The sequence below is a fragment of the Scardinius erythrophthalmus genome, assembly GCF_964197995.2.
Source record: "Scardinius erythrophthalmus genome assembly, chromosome: 13".
Classification (NCBI taxonomy): Eukaryota; Metazoa; Chordata; class Actinopteri; order Cypriniformes; family Leuciscidae; genus Scardinius; species Scardinius erythrophthalmus.
Window position 1 is genome coordinate 209,339 of NC_138233.1, and position 15,662 is coordinate 225,000.

At 49.6% G+C, this 15,662-nt stretch overlaps 1 protein-coding gene across 1 annotated transcript in view; it reads left to right on the forward strand.

Moving 5' to 3' along the window:
• Positions 1-12,095, forward strand: part of mcm7 (minichromosome maintenance complex component 7) — a 29,101-nt gene extending 17,006 nt beyond the window's left edge. Inside the window, exon 15 of the mRNA XM_081383055.1 lies at positions 11,746-12,095. Coding sequence (XP_081239181.1) covers positions 11,746-11,953 — 208 coding nt within the window. The 3' untranslated portion in view covers positions 11,954-12,095. The remainder of the gene's footprint in view (positions 1-11,745) is intronic.
• The last annotated feature ends 3,567 nt before the right edge of the window (positions 12,096-15,662 follow it).

Here is a 15,662-nt window from a genome sequence, read left to right on the forward strand (position 1 = left end):
TCTACTCTCCACCTCTACTCTCTACCTCTACTCTCCACCTCTACTCTCCACCTCTACTCTCCACCTCTGCTCTCCACCTCTACTTCACCTCTGCTCTCCACCTCTACTCTCCACCTCTACTCCACCTCTACTTCACCTCTACTCTCCACCTCTACTCTCCACCTCTACTTCACCTCTACTCTCCACCTCTACTCCACCTTTACTTCACCTCTACTTCACCTCTACTCTCCACCTCTACTCTCCACCTCTACTCTCCACCTCTACTCTCCACCTCTACTTCACCTCTACTCTCCACCTCTACTCTCCACCTCTACTCTCCACCTCTACTCTCTACCTCTACTCTCCACCTCTACTCTCCACCTCTGCTCTCCACCTCTGCTCTCCACCTCTGCTCTCCACCTCTGCTCTCCACCTCTGCTCTCCACCTCTGCTCTCCACCTCTGCTCTCCACCTCTACTCTCCACCTCTACTCTCCACCTCTGCTCTCCACCTCTACTCCACCTCTACTTCACCTCTACTCTCCACCTCTACTCTCCACCTCTGCTCTCCACCTCTACTCCACCTCTACTTCACCTCTACTCTCCACCTCTACTCTCCACCTCTGCTCTCCACCTCTGCTCTCCACCTCTACTCCACCTCTACTTCACCTCTACTCTCCACCTCTACTCTCCACCTCTACTCTCCACCTCTGCTCTCCACCTCTACTCTCCACCTCTACTTCACCTCTACTCTCCACCTCTGCTCTCCACCTCTGCTCTCCACCTTTACTCTCCTTCTCTACTCTCCACCTCTACTCTCCACCTCTACTTCACCTCTTCTCCACCTCTGCTTCACCTCTTCTCCACCTCTACTCTCCACCTCTACTTCACCTCTACTCTCCACCTCTACTTCACCTCTACTCTCCACCTCTACTTCACCTCTTCTCCCCCTCTTCTCCACCTCTACTTCACCTCTACTCTCCACCTCTACTCTCCACCTCTACTTCACCTCTACTCTCCACCTCTACTCCACCTTTACTTCACCTCTACTCTCCACCTCTACTCTCCACCTCTACTTCACCTCTTCTCCCCCTCTTCTCCACCTCTACTTCACCTCTACTCTCCACCTCTACTCTCCACCTCTACTCTCCACCTCTACTTCACCTCTACTCTCCACCTCTACTCCACCTCTACTCTCCACCTCTGCTCTCCACCTCTGCTCTCCACCTCTGCTCTCCACCTCTGCTCCACCTCTACTCCACCTCTACTTTCCACCTCTACTCTCCACCTCTGCTCTCCACCTCTACTTCACCTCTACTCTCCACCTCTACTCCACCTTTACTTCACCTCTACTCTCCACCTCTACTCTCCACCTCTACTTCACCTCTTCTCCACCTCTACTTCACCTCTACTCTCCACCTCTGCTCTCCACCTCTGCTCTCCACCTCTGCTCTCCACCTCTACTCTCCACCTCTACTCTCCACCTCTACTCTCCACCTCTACTCTCCACCTCTACTTCACCTCTGCTCTCCACCTTTACTCTCCTTCTCTACTCTCCACCTCTACTCCACCTCTACTCTCCACCTCTACTTCACCTCTTCTCCCCCTCTTCTCCACCTCTACTTCACCTCTTCTCCACCTCTACTTCACCTCTACTCTCCACCTCTACTCTCCACCTCTACTCTCCACCTCTACTTCACCTCTACTCTCCACCTCTACTCCACCTTTACTTCACCTCTACTCTCCACCTCTACTCTCCACCTCTACTTCACCTCTTCTCCCCCTCTTCTCCACCTCTACTTCACCTCTACTCTCCACCTCTACTCTCCACCTCTACTCTCCACCTTTACTCCACCTTTACTCCACCTCTGCTCTCCACCTCTGCTCTCCACCTCTGCTCTCCACCTCTGCTCTCCACCTCTACTCTCCACCTTTACTCTCCTTCTCTACTCTCCACCTCTACTCTCCACCTCTACTCTCCACCTCTGCTCTCCACCTCTGCTCTCCACCTCTACTCTCCACCTCTACTCTCCACCTCTACTCTCCACCTCTGCTCTCCACCTCTACTTCACCTCTACTCTCCACCTCTACTTCACCTCTACTCTCCACCTCTGCTCTCCACCTCTGCTCTCCACCTCTGCTCTCCACCTCTACTCTCCACCTCTACTCTCCACCTCTACTCTCCACCTCTGCTCTCCACCTCTGCTCTCCACCTCTACTTTCCACCTCTACTTCACCTCTACTCTCCACCTCTACTCTCCACCTCTACTTCACCTCTTCTCCACCTCTACTTCACCTCTTCTCCACCTCTACTCTCCACCTCTACTCTCCACCTCTACTCTCCACTAGGGATGTTGCGGTGACGGATTTTTTCCACCGGTTAATCGACGTGTAAAAAAACCGGTAATCCCGGTGTCACCGGGGTTGCGTGTCGGGGATTTCGGGTGGCCGAAAATGCGCACGTGCACACGTCTCAATTTACTTTCACTTTAATTAGCAGCAATTCAGTAGCATTTGTTTGAATTAATCATGGGTTAATTTATTTTATTCTTGATAAAAATACACAAAACAATAAGACACTCGCTTGTATTACACACATCTTTATTGCAAAATGAATAATAACTTAACACACCATGTAAAAACTAAACAAAAGCACTTATGAAACACCTTTAAAGTGCATTTATTAACAAAACGAACCACTGCACACATCGTGCAAGTATCAAACAAGAAATTATATATAAAAAATCACTATTCGTTAAATAAAGTGCCTGCCTTTTTCAGCTAAAAAAAAAAAAAAAAAAAACACCGCACAACCATCGAATATGAAACGAACGAACATCAAAAACTTCGTTAAATAAGGTAGCCTACCCGAATAATCACTGGACACTTAAGTGCAAAAAAAAAAAGCTAATATAAAAATTAAACTCACGTTTGCATTTCTCTTTGAAACCAGATCTTCCGCCATCCTTTGCCAGTTAGCTCGCCTCACTCTCCTCAAATGATAAATGAAATTGGACACCTGCTGCTTTACTGCGGCGCTCGTTCCGCTTACGCTAAATTAAGAAGGCACATAGTCACTAACTGAATTAAGTGCTTTATTACTATAGGCTAAAACTTCAACACGATGGGGACGGTGACGGTGGTCAAGTGCTATGACCGGTAGGTGGGTTAAACACCGTGTATCACCGGTAACACCGACTATCGCAACAAGCCTACTCTCCACCTCTACTCTCCCCACCTCTACTCCACCTCTACTCTCCCCACCTCTACTCCACCTCTACTCTCCACCTCTGCTCTCCACCTCTACTCTCCACCTCTACTCTCCACCTCTACTCCAACTCTACTCTCCACCTCTGCTCTCCACCTCTACTCTCCACCTCTACTTCACCTCTACTTCACCTCTACTCTCCACCTCTACTCTCCACCTCTGCTCTCCACCTCTACTCTCCACCTTTACTCTCCTTCTCTACTCTCCACCTCTACTCTCCACCTCTACTCTCCACCTCTACTCCACCTCTACTCCACCTCTACTCCACCTCTACTCCAACTCTGCTCTCCACCTCTGCTCTCCACCTCTGCTCTCCACCTCTACTCTCCACCTCTACTTCACCTCTACTCTCCACCTCTACTCTCCACCTCTGCTCTCCACCTCTGCTCTCCACCTCTGCTCTCCACCTCTGCTCTCCACCTCTACTCTCCACCTCTACTCCACCTCTACTCCAACTCTGCTCTCCACCTCTACTCTCCACCTCTGCTCTCCACCTCTGCTCTCCACCTCTGCTCTCCACCTCTGCTCTCCACCTCTACTCTCCACCTCTACTCCACCTCTGCTCTCCACCTCTACTCTCCACCTTTACTCTCCTTCTCTACTCTCCACCTCTACTTCACCTCTACTTCACCTCTACTCTCCACCTCTACTCTCCACCTCTACTCTCCACCTCTACTCTCCACCTCTACTCCACCTCTGCTCTCCACCTCTGCTCTCCACCTCTGCTCTCCACCTCTGCTCTCCACCTCTACTCTCCACCTCTACTCTCCACCTCTACTCTCCACCTCTACTCTCCACCTCTACTCTCCACCTCTACTCCACCTCTACTCTCCACCTCTGCTCTCCACCTCTACTTCACCTCTGCTCTCCACCTCTACTCTCCACCTTTACTCTCCTTCTCTACTCTCCACCTCTACTTCACCTCTGCTCTCCACCTCTACTCTCCACCTCTGCTCTCCACCTCTACTCTCCACCTTTACTCTCCTTCTCTACTCTCCACCTCTACTCCACCTCTGCTCTCCACCTCTGCTCTCCACCTCTACTCTCCTTCTCTACTCTCCACCTCTACTCTCCACCTCTGCTCTCCACCTCTACTCCACCTCTACTCTCCACCTCTGCTCTCCACCTCTGCTCTCCACCTCTGCTCTCCACCTCTGCTCTCCACCTCTACTCCACCTCTGCTCTCCACCTCTACTCTCCACCTCTACTCTCCACCTCTACTCTCCACCTCTACTCTCCACCTCTGCTCTCCACCTCTACTCTCCACCTCTACTCTCCACCTCTGCACTCCACCTCTGCTCTCCACCTCTGCTCTCCACCTCTGCTCTCCACCTCTGCTCTCCACCTCTGCTCTCCACCTCTACTCTCCACCTCTACTTCACCTCTACTTCACCTCTGCTCTCCACCTCTACTCTCCTTCTCTACTCTCCACCTCTGCTCTCCACCTCTGCTCTCCACCTCTGCTCTCCACCTCTACTCTCCACCTCTACTCCACCTCTACTCTCCACCTCTGCTCTCCACCTCTACTTCACCTCTGCTCTCCACCTCTACTCTCCACCTTTACTCTCCTTCTCTACTCTCCACCTCTACTTCACCTCTGCTCTCCACCTCTACTCTCCACCTCTGCTCTCCACCTCTACTCTCCACCTTTACTCTCCTTCTCTACTCTCCACCTCTACTCTCCACCTCTACTTCACCTCTACTCTCCACCTCTGCTCTCCACCTCTGCTCTCCACCTCTACTCTCCACCTCTACTCTCCACCTCTACTCCACCTCTGCTCTCCACCTCTACTCTCCACCTTTACTCTCCTTCTCTACTCTCCACCTCTTCTCCACCTCTACTCTCCACCTCTGCTCTCCACCTCTACTCTCCACCTCTACTCTCCACCTCTACTCCAACTCTGCTCTCCACCTCTGCTCTCCACCTCTACTCTCCACCTCTACTTCACCTCTACTCTCCACCTCTATTCTCCACCTCTACTCTCCACCTCTACTCCACCTCTACTCTCCACCTCTGCTCTCCACCTCTACTTCACCTCTACTTTACCTCTACTCTCCACCTCTACTCTCCACCTCTACTCCACCTCTACTCCAACTCTGCTCTCCACCTCTGCTCTCCACCTCTACTCTCCACCTCTACTTCACCTCTACTCTCCACCTCTACTTCACCTCTACTCTCCACCTCTACTCTCCACCTCTACTCTCCACCTCTACTCTCCACCTCTACTCTCCACCTCTACTCTCCACCTCTACTCTCCACCTCTACTTCACCTCTACTCTCCACCTCTACTCTCCACCTCTGCTCTCCACCTCTACTCCAACTCTGCTCTCCACCTCTGCTCTCCACCTCTACTCTCCACCTCTACTCTCCACCTCTACTCTCCACCTCTACTCTCCACCTCTACTCCACCTCTACTCTCCACCTCTGCTCTCCACCTCTACTTCACCTCTACTTTACCTCTACTCTCCACCTCTACTCTCCACCTCTACTCCACCTCTACTCCAACTCTGCTCTCCACCTCTGCTCTCCACCTCTACTCTCCACCTCTACTTCACCTCTACTCTCCACCTCTACTTCACCTCTACTCTCCACCTCTACTCTCCACCTCTACTCTCCACCTCTACTCTCCACCTCTACTCTCCACCTCTACTCTCCACCTCTACTCTCCACCTCTACTTCACCTCTACTCTCCACCTCTACTCTCCACCTCTACTCTCCACCTCTACTCTCCACCTCTGCTCTCCACCTCTACTTCACCTCTGCTCTCCACCTCTGCTCTCCACCTCTGCTCTCCTTCTCTACTCTCCACCTCTGCTCTCCACCTCTGCTCTCCACCTCTGCTCTCCACCTCTACTCTCCACCTCTACTCCACCTCTACTCTCCACCTCTGCTCTCCACCTCTACTTCACCTCTGCTCTCCACCTCTACTCTCCACCTTTACTCTCCTTCTCTACTCTCCACCTCTACTTCACCTCTGCTCTCCACCTCTACTCTCCACCTCTACTCCACCTCTACTCTCCACCTCTGCTCTCCACCTCTACTCTCCACCTCTGCTCTCCACCTCTGCTCTCCACCTCTGCTCTCCACCTCTACTCTCCTTCTCTACTCTCCACCTCTACTCTCCACCTCTACTCTCCACCTCTACTCTCCACCTCTGCTCTCCACCTCTGCTCTCCACCTCTGCTCTCCACCTCTGCTCTCCACCTCTGCTCTCCACCTCTACTCTCCACCTCTACTCTCCACCTCTACTCTCCACCTCTACTCTCCACCTCTGCTCTCCACCTCTACTTCACCTCTGCTCTCCACCTCTACTCTCCACCTTTACTCTCCACCTCTACTTCACCTCTGCTCTCCACCTCTACTCTCCACCTCTGCTCTCCACCTCTACTCTCCACCTTTACTCTCCTTCTCTACTCTCCACCTCTACTCCACCTCTGCTCTCCACCTCTGCTCTCCACCTCTACTCTCCACCTCTACTCTCCACCTCTACTCTCCACCTCTACTCCACCTCTGCTCTCCACCTCTACTCTCCACCTTTACTCTCCTTCTCTACTCTCCACCTCTACTCTCCACCTCTGCTCTCCACCTCTACTTCACCTCTGCTCTCCACCTCTGCTCTCCACCTCTACTCTCCTTCTCTACTCTCCACCTCTACTCTCCACCTCTGCTCTCCACGTCTACTCCACCTCTACTCTCCACCTCTGCTCTCCACCTCTGCTCTCCACCTCTGCTCTCCACCTCTGCTCTCCACCTCTACTCCACCTCTGCTCTCCACCTCTACTCTCCTTCTCTACTCTCCACCTCTACTCTCCACCTCTGCTCTCCACGTCTACTCCACCTCTACTCTCCACCTCTGCACTCCACCTCTGCTCTCCACCTCTGCTCTCCACCTCTGCTCTCCACCTCTACTCCACCTCTGCTCTCCACCTCTACTCTCCACCTCTACTCTCCACCTCTACTCTCCACCTCTGCTCTCCACCTCTACTCTCCACCTCTACTCTCCACCTCTGCACTCCACCTCTACTCTCCACCTCTACTCTCCACCTCTGCTCTCCACCTCTGCTCTCCACCTCTACTCTCCTTCTCTACTCTCCACCTCTACTCTCCACCTCTACTCTCCACCTCTACTCTCCACCTCTACTCTCCACCTCTACTTCACCTCTACTCTCCACCTCTGCTCTCCACCTCTGCTCTCCACCTCTACTCCACCTCTACTCCACCTCTACTCTCCACCTCTGCTCTCCACCTCTACTCCACCTCTACTCCACCTCTACTCTCCACCTCTACTCTCCACCTCTACTCTCCACCTCTACTCTCCACCTCTACTTCACCTCTACTCTCCACCTCTACTTCACCTCTACTCTCCACCTCTACTCCACCTCTACTTCACCTCTACTTCACCTCTACTCTCCACCTCTACTCTCCACCTCTACTCTCCACCTCTGCTCTCCACCTCTACTTCACCTCTGCTCTCCACCTCTACTCTCCACCTCTACTCCACCTCTACTTCACCTCTACTCTCCACCTCTACTCTCCACCTCTACTTCACCTCTACTCTCCACCTCTACTCCACCTTTACTTCACCTCTACTTCACCTCTACTCTCCACCTCTACTCTCCACCTCTACTCTCCACCTCTACTTCACCTCTACTCTCCACCTCTACTTCACCTCTACTCTCCACCTCTACTCTCCACCTCTACTCTCCACCTCTACTCTCCACCTCTACTCTCCACCTCTGCTCTCCACCTCTGCTCTCCACCTCTGCTCTCCACCTCTGCTCTCCACCTCTGCTCTCCACCTCTACTCTCCACCTCTACTTCACCTCTACTCTCCACCTCTACTCTCCACCTCTACTCTCCACCTCTGCTCTCCACCTCTACTCCACCTCTACTTCACCTCTACTCTCCACCTCTACTCTCCACCTCTACTCTCCACCTCTGCTCTCCACCTCTACTCCACCTCTACTTCACCTCTACTCTCCACCTCTACTCTCCACCTCTACTCTCCACCTCTGCTCTCCACCTCTGCTCTCCACCTCTACTTCACCTCTACTCTCCACCTCTACTCTCCACCTCTACTCTCCACCTCTGCTCTCCACCTCTACTCTCCACCTCTACTTCACCTCTACTCTCCACCTCTGCTCTCCACCTCTGCTCTCCACCTTTACTCTCCTTCTCTACTCTCCACCTCTACTCCACCTCTACTCTCCACCTCTACTTCACCTCTTCTCCACCTCTGCTTCACCTCTTCTCCACCTCTACTCTCCACCTCTACTTCACCTCTACTCTCCACCTCTACTTCACCTCTACTCTCCACCTCTACTTCACCTCTTCTCCCCCTCTTCTCCACCTCTACTTCACCTCTACTCTCCACCTCTACTCTCCACCTCTACTTCACCTCTACTCTCCACCTCTACTCCACCTTTACTTCACCTCTACTCTCCACCTCTACTCTCCACCTCTACTTCACCTCTTCTCCCCCTCTTCTCCACCTCTACTTCACCTCTACTCTCCACCTCTACTCTCCACCTCTACTCTCCACCTCTACTTCACCTCTACTCTCCACCTCTACTCCACCTCTACTCTCCACCTCTGCTCTCCACCTCTGCTCTCCACCTCTGCTCTCCACCTCTGCTCTCCACCTCTGCTCTCCACCTCTGCTCCACCTCTACTCCACCTCTACTTTCCACCTCTACTCTCCACCTCTGCTCTCCACCTCTACTTCACCTCTACTCTCCACCTCTACTCCACCTTTACTTCACCTCTACTCTCCACCTCTACTCTCCACCTCTACTTCACCTCTTCTCCACCTCTACTTCACCTCTACTCTCCACCTCTGCTCTCCACCTCTGCTCTCCACCTCTACTCTCCACCTCTACTCTCCACCTCTACTCTCCACCTCTACTCTCCACCTCTACTTCACCTCTGCTCTCCACCTTTACTCTCCTTCTCTACTCTCCACCTCTACTCCACCTCTACTCTCCACCTCTACTTCACCTCTTCTCCCCCTCTTCTCCACCTCTACTTCACCTCTTCTCCACCTCTACTTCACCTCTACTCTCCACCTCTACTTCACCTCTACTCTCCACCTCTACTCTCCCTCTTCTCCCCCTCTTCTCCACCTCTACTTCACCTCTACTCTCCACCTCTACTCTCCACCTCTACTCTCCACCTCTACTTCACCTCTACTCTCCACCTCTACTCCACCTTTACTTCACCTCTACTCTCCACCTCTACTCTCCACCTCTACTTCACCTCTTCTCCCCCTCTTCTCCACCTCTACTTCACCTCTACTCTCCACCTCTACTCTCCACCTCTACTCTCCACCTTTACTCCACCTTTACTCCACCTCTGCTCTCCACCTCTGCTCTCCACCTCTGCTCTCCACCTCTGCTCTCCACCTCTACTCTCCACCTTTACTCTCCACCTCTACTCTCCACCTCTACTCTCCACCTCTGCTCTCCACCTCTGCTCTCCACCTCTGCTCTCCACCTCTGCTCTCCACCTCTACTCTCCACCTCTACTCTCCACCTCTGCTCTCCACCTCTACTTCACCTCTACTCTCCACCTCTACTTCACCTCTACTCTCCACCTCTGCTCTCCACCTCTGCTCTCCACCTCTACTCTCCACCTCTACTCCACCTCTGCTCTCCACCTCTGCTCTCCACCTCTACTCTCCACCTCTACTCTCCACCTCTACTCTCCACCTCTACTCCACCTCTGCTCTCCACCTCTACTCTCCACCTCTGCTCTCCACCTCTGCTCTCCACCTCTGCTCTCCACCTCTGCTCTCCACCTCTACTCCACCTCTACTCTCCACCTCTGCTCTCCACCTCTGCTCTCCACCTCTGCTCTCCACCTCTACTCCACCTCTACTCTCCACCTCTACTCCACCTCTACTCTCCACCTCTACTCTCCACCTCTACTCTCCACCTCTACTCTCCACCTCTGCTCTCCACCTCTGCTCTCCACCTCTGCTCTCCACCTCTGCTCTCCACCTCTACTCCACCTCTACTCTCCACCTCTGCTCTCCACCTCTGCTCTCCACCTCTGCTCTCCACCTCTACTCTCCACCTCTACTCTCCACCTCTGCTCTCCACCTCTGCTCTCCACCTCTGCTCTCCACCTCTACTCTCCACCTCTACTCCACCTCTACTCTCCACCTCTGCTCTCCACCTCTGCTCTCCACCTCTGCTCTCCACCTCTACTCTCCACCTCTACTCCACCTCTACTCTCCACCTCTGCTCTCCACCTCTGCTCTCCACCTCTACTCTCCACCTCTACTCTCCACCTCTACTCTCCACCTCTGCTCTCCACCTCTACTCTCCACCTCTGCTCTCCACCTCTGCTCTCCACCTCTGCTCTCCACCTCTGCTCTCCACCTCTGCTCTCCACCTCTGCTCTCCACCTCTACTCCACCTCTACTCTCCACCTCTGCTCTCCACCTCTGCTCTCCACCTCTGCTCTCCACCTCTGCTCTCCACCTCTGCTCTCCACCTCTGCTCTCCACCTCTGCTCTCCACCTCTACTCTCCACCTCTACTCCACCTCTACTCTCCACCTCTGCTCTCCACCTCTGCTCTCCACCTCTGCTCTCCACCTCTACTCTCCACCTCTACTCTCCACCTCTGCTCTCCACCTCTGCTCTCCACCTCTGCTCTCCACCTCTGCTCTCCACCTCTGCTCTCCACCTCTGCTCTCCACCTCTGCTCTCCACCTCTGCTCTCCACCTCTGCTCTCCACCTCTACTCTCCACCTCTACTCTCCACCTCTGCTCTCCACCTCTGCTCTCCACCTCTGCTCTCCACCTCTACTCTCCACCTCTGCTCTCCACCTCTACTCCACCTCTGCTCTCCACCTCTACTCTCCACCTCTGCTCTCCACCTCTACTCTCCACCTCTGCTCTCCACCTCTACTTCACCTCTGCTCTCCACCTCTACTCTCCACCTCTGCTCTCCACCTCTGCTCTCCACCTCTACTCTCCACCTCTACTCTCCACCTCTACTCTCCACCTCTACTCTCCACCTCTACTCTCCACCTCTGCTCTCCACCTCTGCTCTCCACCTCTACTCCACCTCTGCTCTCCACCTCTACTCTCCACCTCTGCTCTCCACCTCTGCTCTCCACCTCTACTCTCCACCTCTACTCTCCACCTCTACTCCACCTCTACTCTCCACCTCTACTCTCCACCTCTACAGCGCTTCACGCAGCTCAGAAACTTTAACATATGATCAGTGAAGCGACTCAGAAACAGTTAAACCAGTGACTCAGGGATGGGCAACTTCAGTCCTGCAGAGTTTAGCTCCAACCCTGATAAAACTCGCCTGCCTGTAAGTTTTCTAATAGTCCTAAGACGCTGATTAGCTGGTTCAGGTGTGTTTGATCAGGGTTGGAGCTAAACTCTGCAGAACAGTGGCCCTCCAGGACTGAAGTTGCCCATCCCTGAGTTAAACCCATGATTGGTGGAGCAGCTCCCAGAATGCTCTCTGTCGTCCTCAGGGCTCAGCGTCCTGCTGATGTGATCTTCTCTCTCCTGCGGGAGCTCTCTGGCGAGGGTTCGGCCCGATCCGTGCGGATGAACGAGGCAGAGCAGCGCTGTGTGTCCCGCGGCTTCACTCCGGCCCAGTTCCAGGCCGCGCTCGACGAGTACGAGGAGCTGAACGTGTGGCAGATCAACCAGGCCCGCTCGCGCATCACCTTCGTGTGACCCGCCAACCTCTGCTAGCCGCTAACCCTCCGCTGACTCGTGACTCACCCGTTTCAGCTTCTCCCGCTAATGTGGAAGGAGCAAGTTTAGTTTGTTTTGCTTTTTTAATGTGTTATTTCTGAAATAAATGCTGTAAATAGATGATCTTTGTGTTTTGAGTCTGTTTGTAAAGATGATTTACGGTCATTCTGCAGAGTTTCTGATGCAATACTGACACGAGCAGAACATGAGATTTCAGTGTGGTTTGTCACAAAACTTATTTTACATTTTTTGTAAAGCGAGAGTAAAGCAATCACTTTCTGTGTTTTCTTCCCTGAATCAGGCAAATATTGGAAGATAGTGCAACAAAAAATTGTACGAAGAAAATATTGTGCTGCTGTTTTACTGCAGTTCATTTCCTCTGGTTTGTAAGTGCACTTTCTACTGGGATTGAGTTTAGTAACTAGTAATATTTAAACTATTTTCAACTACATGATTCATTTTCTAAATACCACACATTAGGCACATATCAAACATTGTGTTTCTGTGGTCTCTATTTTTGTAGAAATTTGTAGACAATGCGTTCCATCTTGTATTTTTAATTTAGTCTCCTTTTGTGCCCTTTCTGGGTTAGAATATCTGTATGAACATCTCTGTTGCTGATGTGGCTGACATTCCTGATGTAAGTGCTCACATTGCATAAAATATTCAATTTATAACAAAGGTTAGAATTCAATTCAAATTTATTTGTATAGCACTTTTCACAATACATATTGTTTCAAAGCAGCTTTACAGAAAGTGCATTTCAGAAATGTACATAGAGAAATACAGTTAGTTAATCGTGTATTGATTTAGGGCATAAACATCGCCAGCGTCGAGTCGTCTCTTCACAGGCGCCGAGTCGTCTCTGCACGGGTGTTGGAGAATCTGTAGTTTCCATGAGAGGCTGGATGCAAACTGGAGCTGACGATCTGTGTTTACCTCGGGACGGTAACAACAGAAAAGCATATGGGAAATAATTAGCGTAGCTGCTGTTCGCAATATTAATGCATTCAATCTGATTCAACTGTAGTATAAAAGGTAAGTATTATGTGAATGCCTGGCTGAAGAGATGCGTCTTTCATCTAGTTTTAAACTATTATATAGAAATTATAGACACTACACATTTCGGTAAATATTTCAGGGACATGACTAAAGTGTAATTATGCTTAGTGTACGATAGAATTAAGACATTATTTTATGATAAAAATTATTCAAATGCAATAATTGTTTTATTCATTATAATGGACATACCAAAGCATTGTGGAAATCTTTAAACATTTCATTTTGGGGAATCGCCACTTTAAAAAATCTGGTGGACTGAAATATCGAATCCCAGGAAAAAGATTGGTAAGATAAAAATTCAAAAGAGCTTCCTAACTCTTCAAAGAAAAAAACAAAACAATATCAGGTGCTAATTGGGCTGATGGTGTAATAAGCGCTTCTGTGTATTGTCTAATATGCCAAGTTCAAGGGTCCATTAAAAAAAAGATTGCTTAACCCTCAGATGGTCCTCGGTCATTTCTGACCAAATAATTTTCTGTTTTGAATTTCTAAAAATCAGCTTCATCGGAAGGTTATGATACTTGGTGACTTTTATGGCATTAGGTATGTGAATACAAAAAAAAATTGAGGTCATGATCCGAGCATGCTAAGTGGTCGTAAAAAAAATAGTCACACTCGTGGTCTTCGGTCAAAAATGATCGACCCATAGGAAATGAATGGGAAATTTACAAAAACACAAAAATTCTCAGATTTTTTGTCTGTACAATCTACAAATCAGCCACGATTCTAAAAAAAAAGTACACCGCAGTAAAGGGGCGACACTCTACAACATCAAGAGTGCAAAACATTCACACCCACCCCACACACACACATACAAACACACTTTTATACACATACACACCAATAAATTCAGATTACAAAAATCTGTTTTGAATTTTTTAAAATCACAGCTTCATCGGAATGTTACAAAACTTGGTGACTTTTCTGGCGTTAGGTATGTGAACACAAAAAAAATTTGAGTTCATGATCCGAGCATGCTAAGTGGTGTAAAAAAATTAGTCACGATTTTGGTCTTCGGTCAAGAATGACCCCCATAGGGAATGAATGGGAAATTGACAAAAACACAAAAATTCTCTACAAATTGGCCACGATGCAGAAAAAAAGTGCTCAGCAATGAAGGGGTGAAACTCTAAAACATCAAGAGTGAAAAACATAACATAATTAATAATTATATTTAATATATATATAATTTATATAATAATTATTAAAATTATAATAATGTGCAACAAGTGCTTCTGTGAATTGTGTAATATGCCAAGTTCAAGGGTCCATAAAAAAAGATTGCTAAAGTAAAAACTGCCCAGATTTTGGTTTTCTTTAGAGCAGTCGCCCTAGTATGAAGCCCTTCTGTCAGATTTAACACACCCTCAAAGACTATGGAGAATATCAGGTGCTAATTGGGCTGATGGTGCAATAAGCGCTTCTGTGAATTGTGTAATATGCCAAGTTCAAGGGTCCATACAAAAATATTGCTGTAGTAAAAACTGCCCAGATTTTGGTTTTCTTTAGAGCAGTAGCCCTAGTATGAAGCCCTTCTGTCAGATTTAACACACCCTCAAAGACTATGGAGAATATCAGGTGCTAATTGGGCTGATGGTGCAATAAGTGCTTCTGTGAATTGTGTAATATACCAAGTTCAAGGGTCCATAAAAAAAGATTGCTGTAGTAAGATTTGCCCAGATTTTGGTTTTCTTTAGAGCAGTAGCCCTAGTATGAAGCCCTTCTGTCAGATTTAACACAACCACAAAGACTATGGAGAATATCAGGTGCTAATTGGGCTGAGGGTGCAATAAGTGCTTCTGTGAATTGTGTAATATGCCAAGTTCAAGGGTCCATAAAAAAAGATTGCTAAAGTAAAAACTGCTCAGATTTTGGTTTTCCTTAGAGCAGTAGCCCTAGTATGAAGCCCTTCTGTCAGATTTAACACACCCTCAAAGACTATGGAGAATATCAGGTGCTAATTGGGCTGATGGTGCAATAAGCGCTTCTGTGAATTGTGTAATATGCCAAGTTCAAGGGTCCATAAAAAAAGATTGCTGTAGTAAAAACTGCCCAGATTTTGGTTTTCTTTAGAGCAGTAGCCCTAGTATGAAGCCCTTCTGTCAGATTTAACACACCCTCAAAGACTATGGAGAATATCAGGTGCTAATTGGGCTGATGGTGCAATAAGCGCTTCTGTGAATTGTGTAATATGCCAAGTTCAAGGGTCCATACAAAAATATTGCTGTAGTAAAAACTGCCCAGATTTTGGTTTTCTTTAGAGCAGTAGCCCTAGTATGAAGCCCTTCTGTCAGATTTAACACAACCACAAAGACTATGGAGAATATCAGGTGCTAATTGGGCTGATGGTGCAATAAGCGCTTCTGTGAATTGTGTAATATGCCAAGTTCAAGGGTCCATAAAAAAAGATTGCTGTAGTAAAAACTGCCCAGATTTTGGTTTTCTTTAGAGCAGTAGCCTTAGTATGAAGCCCTTCTGTCAGATTTAACACAACCACAAAGACTATGGAGAATATCAGGTGCATATTGGGCTGGTGGTGCAATAAGCGCTTCTGTGTACTGTCTAATATGCCAAGTTCAAGGGTCCATAAAAAAAGATTGCTGTAGTAAAAACTGCCCAGATTTTG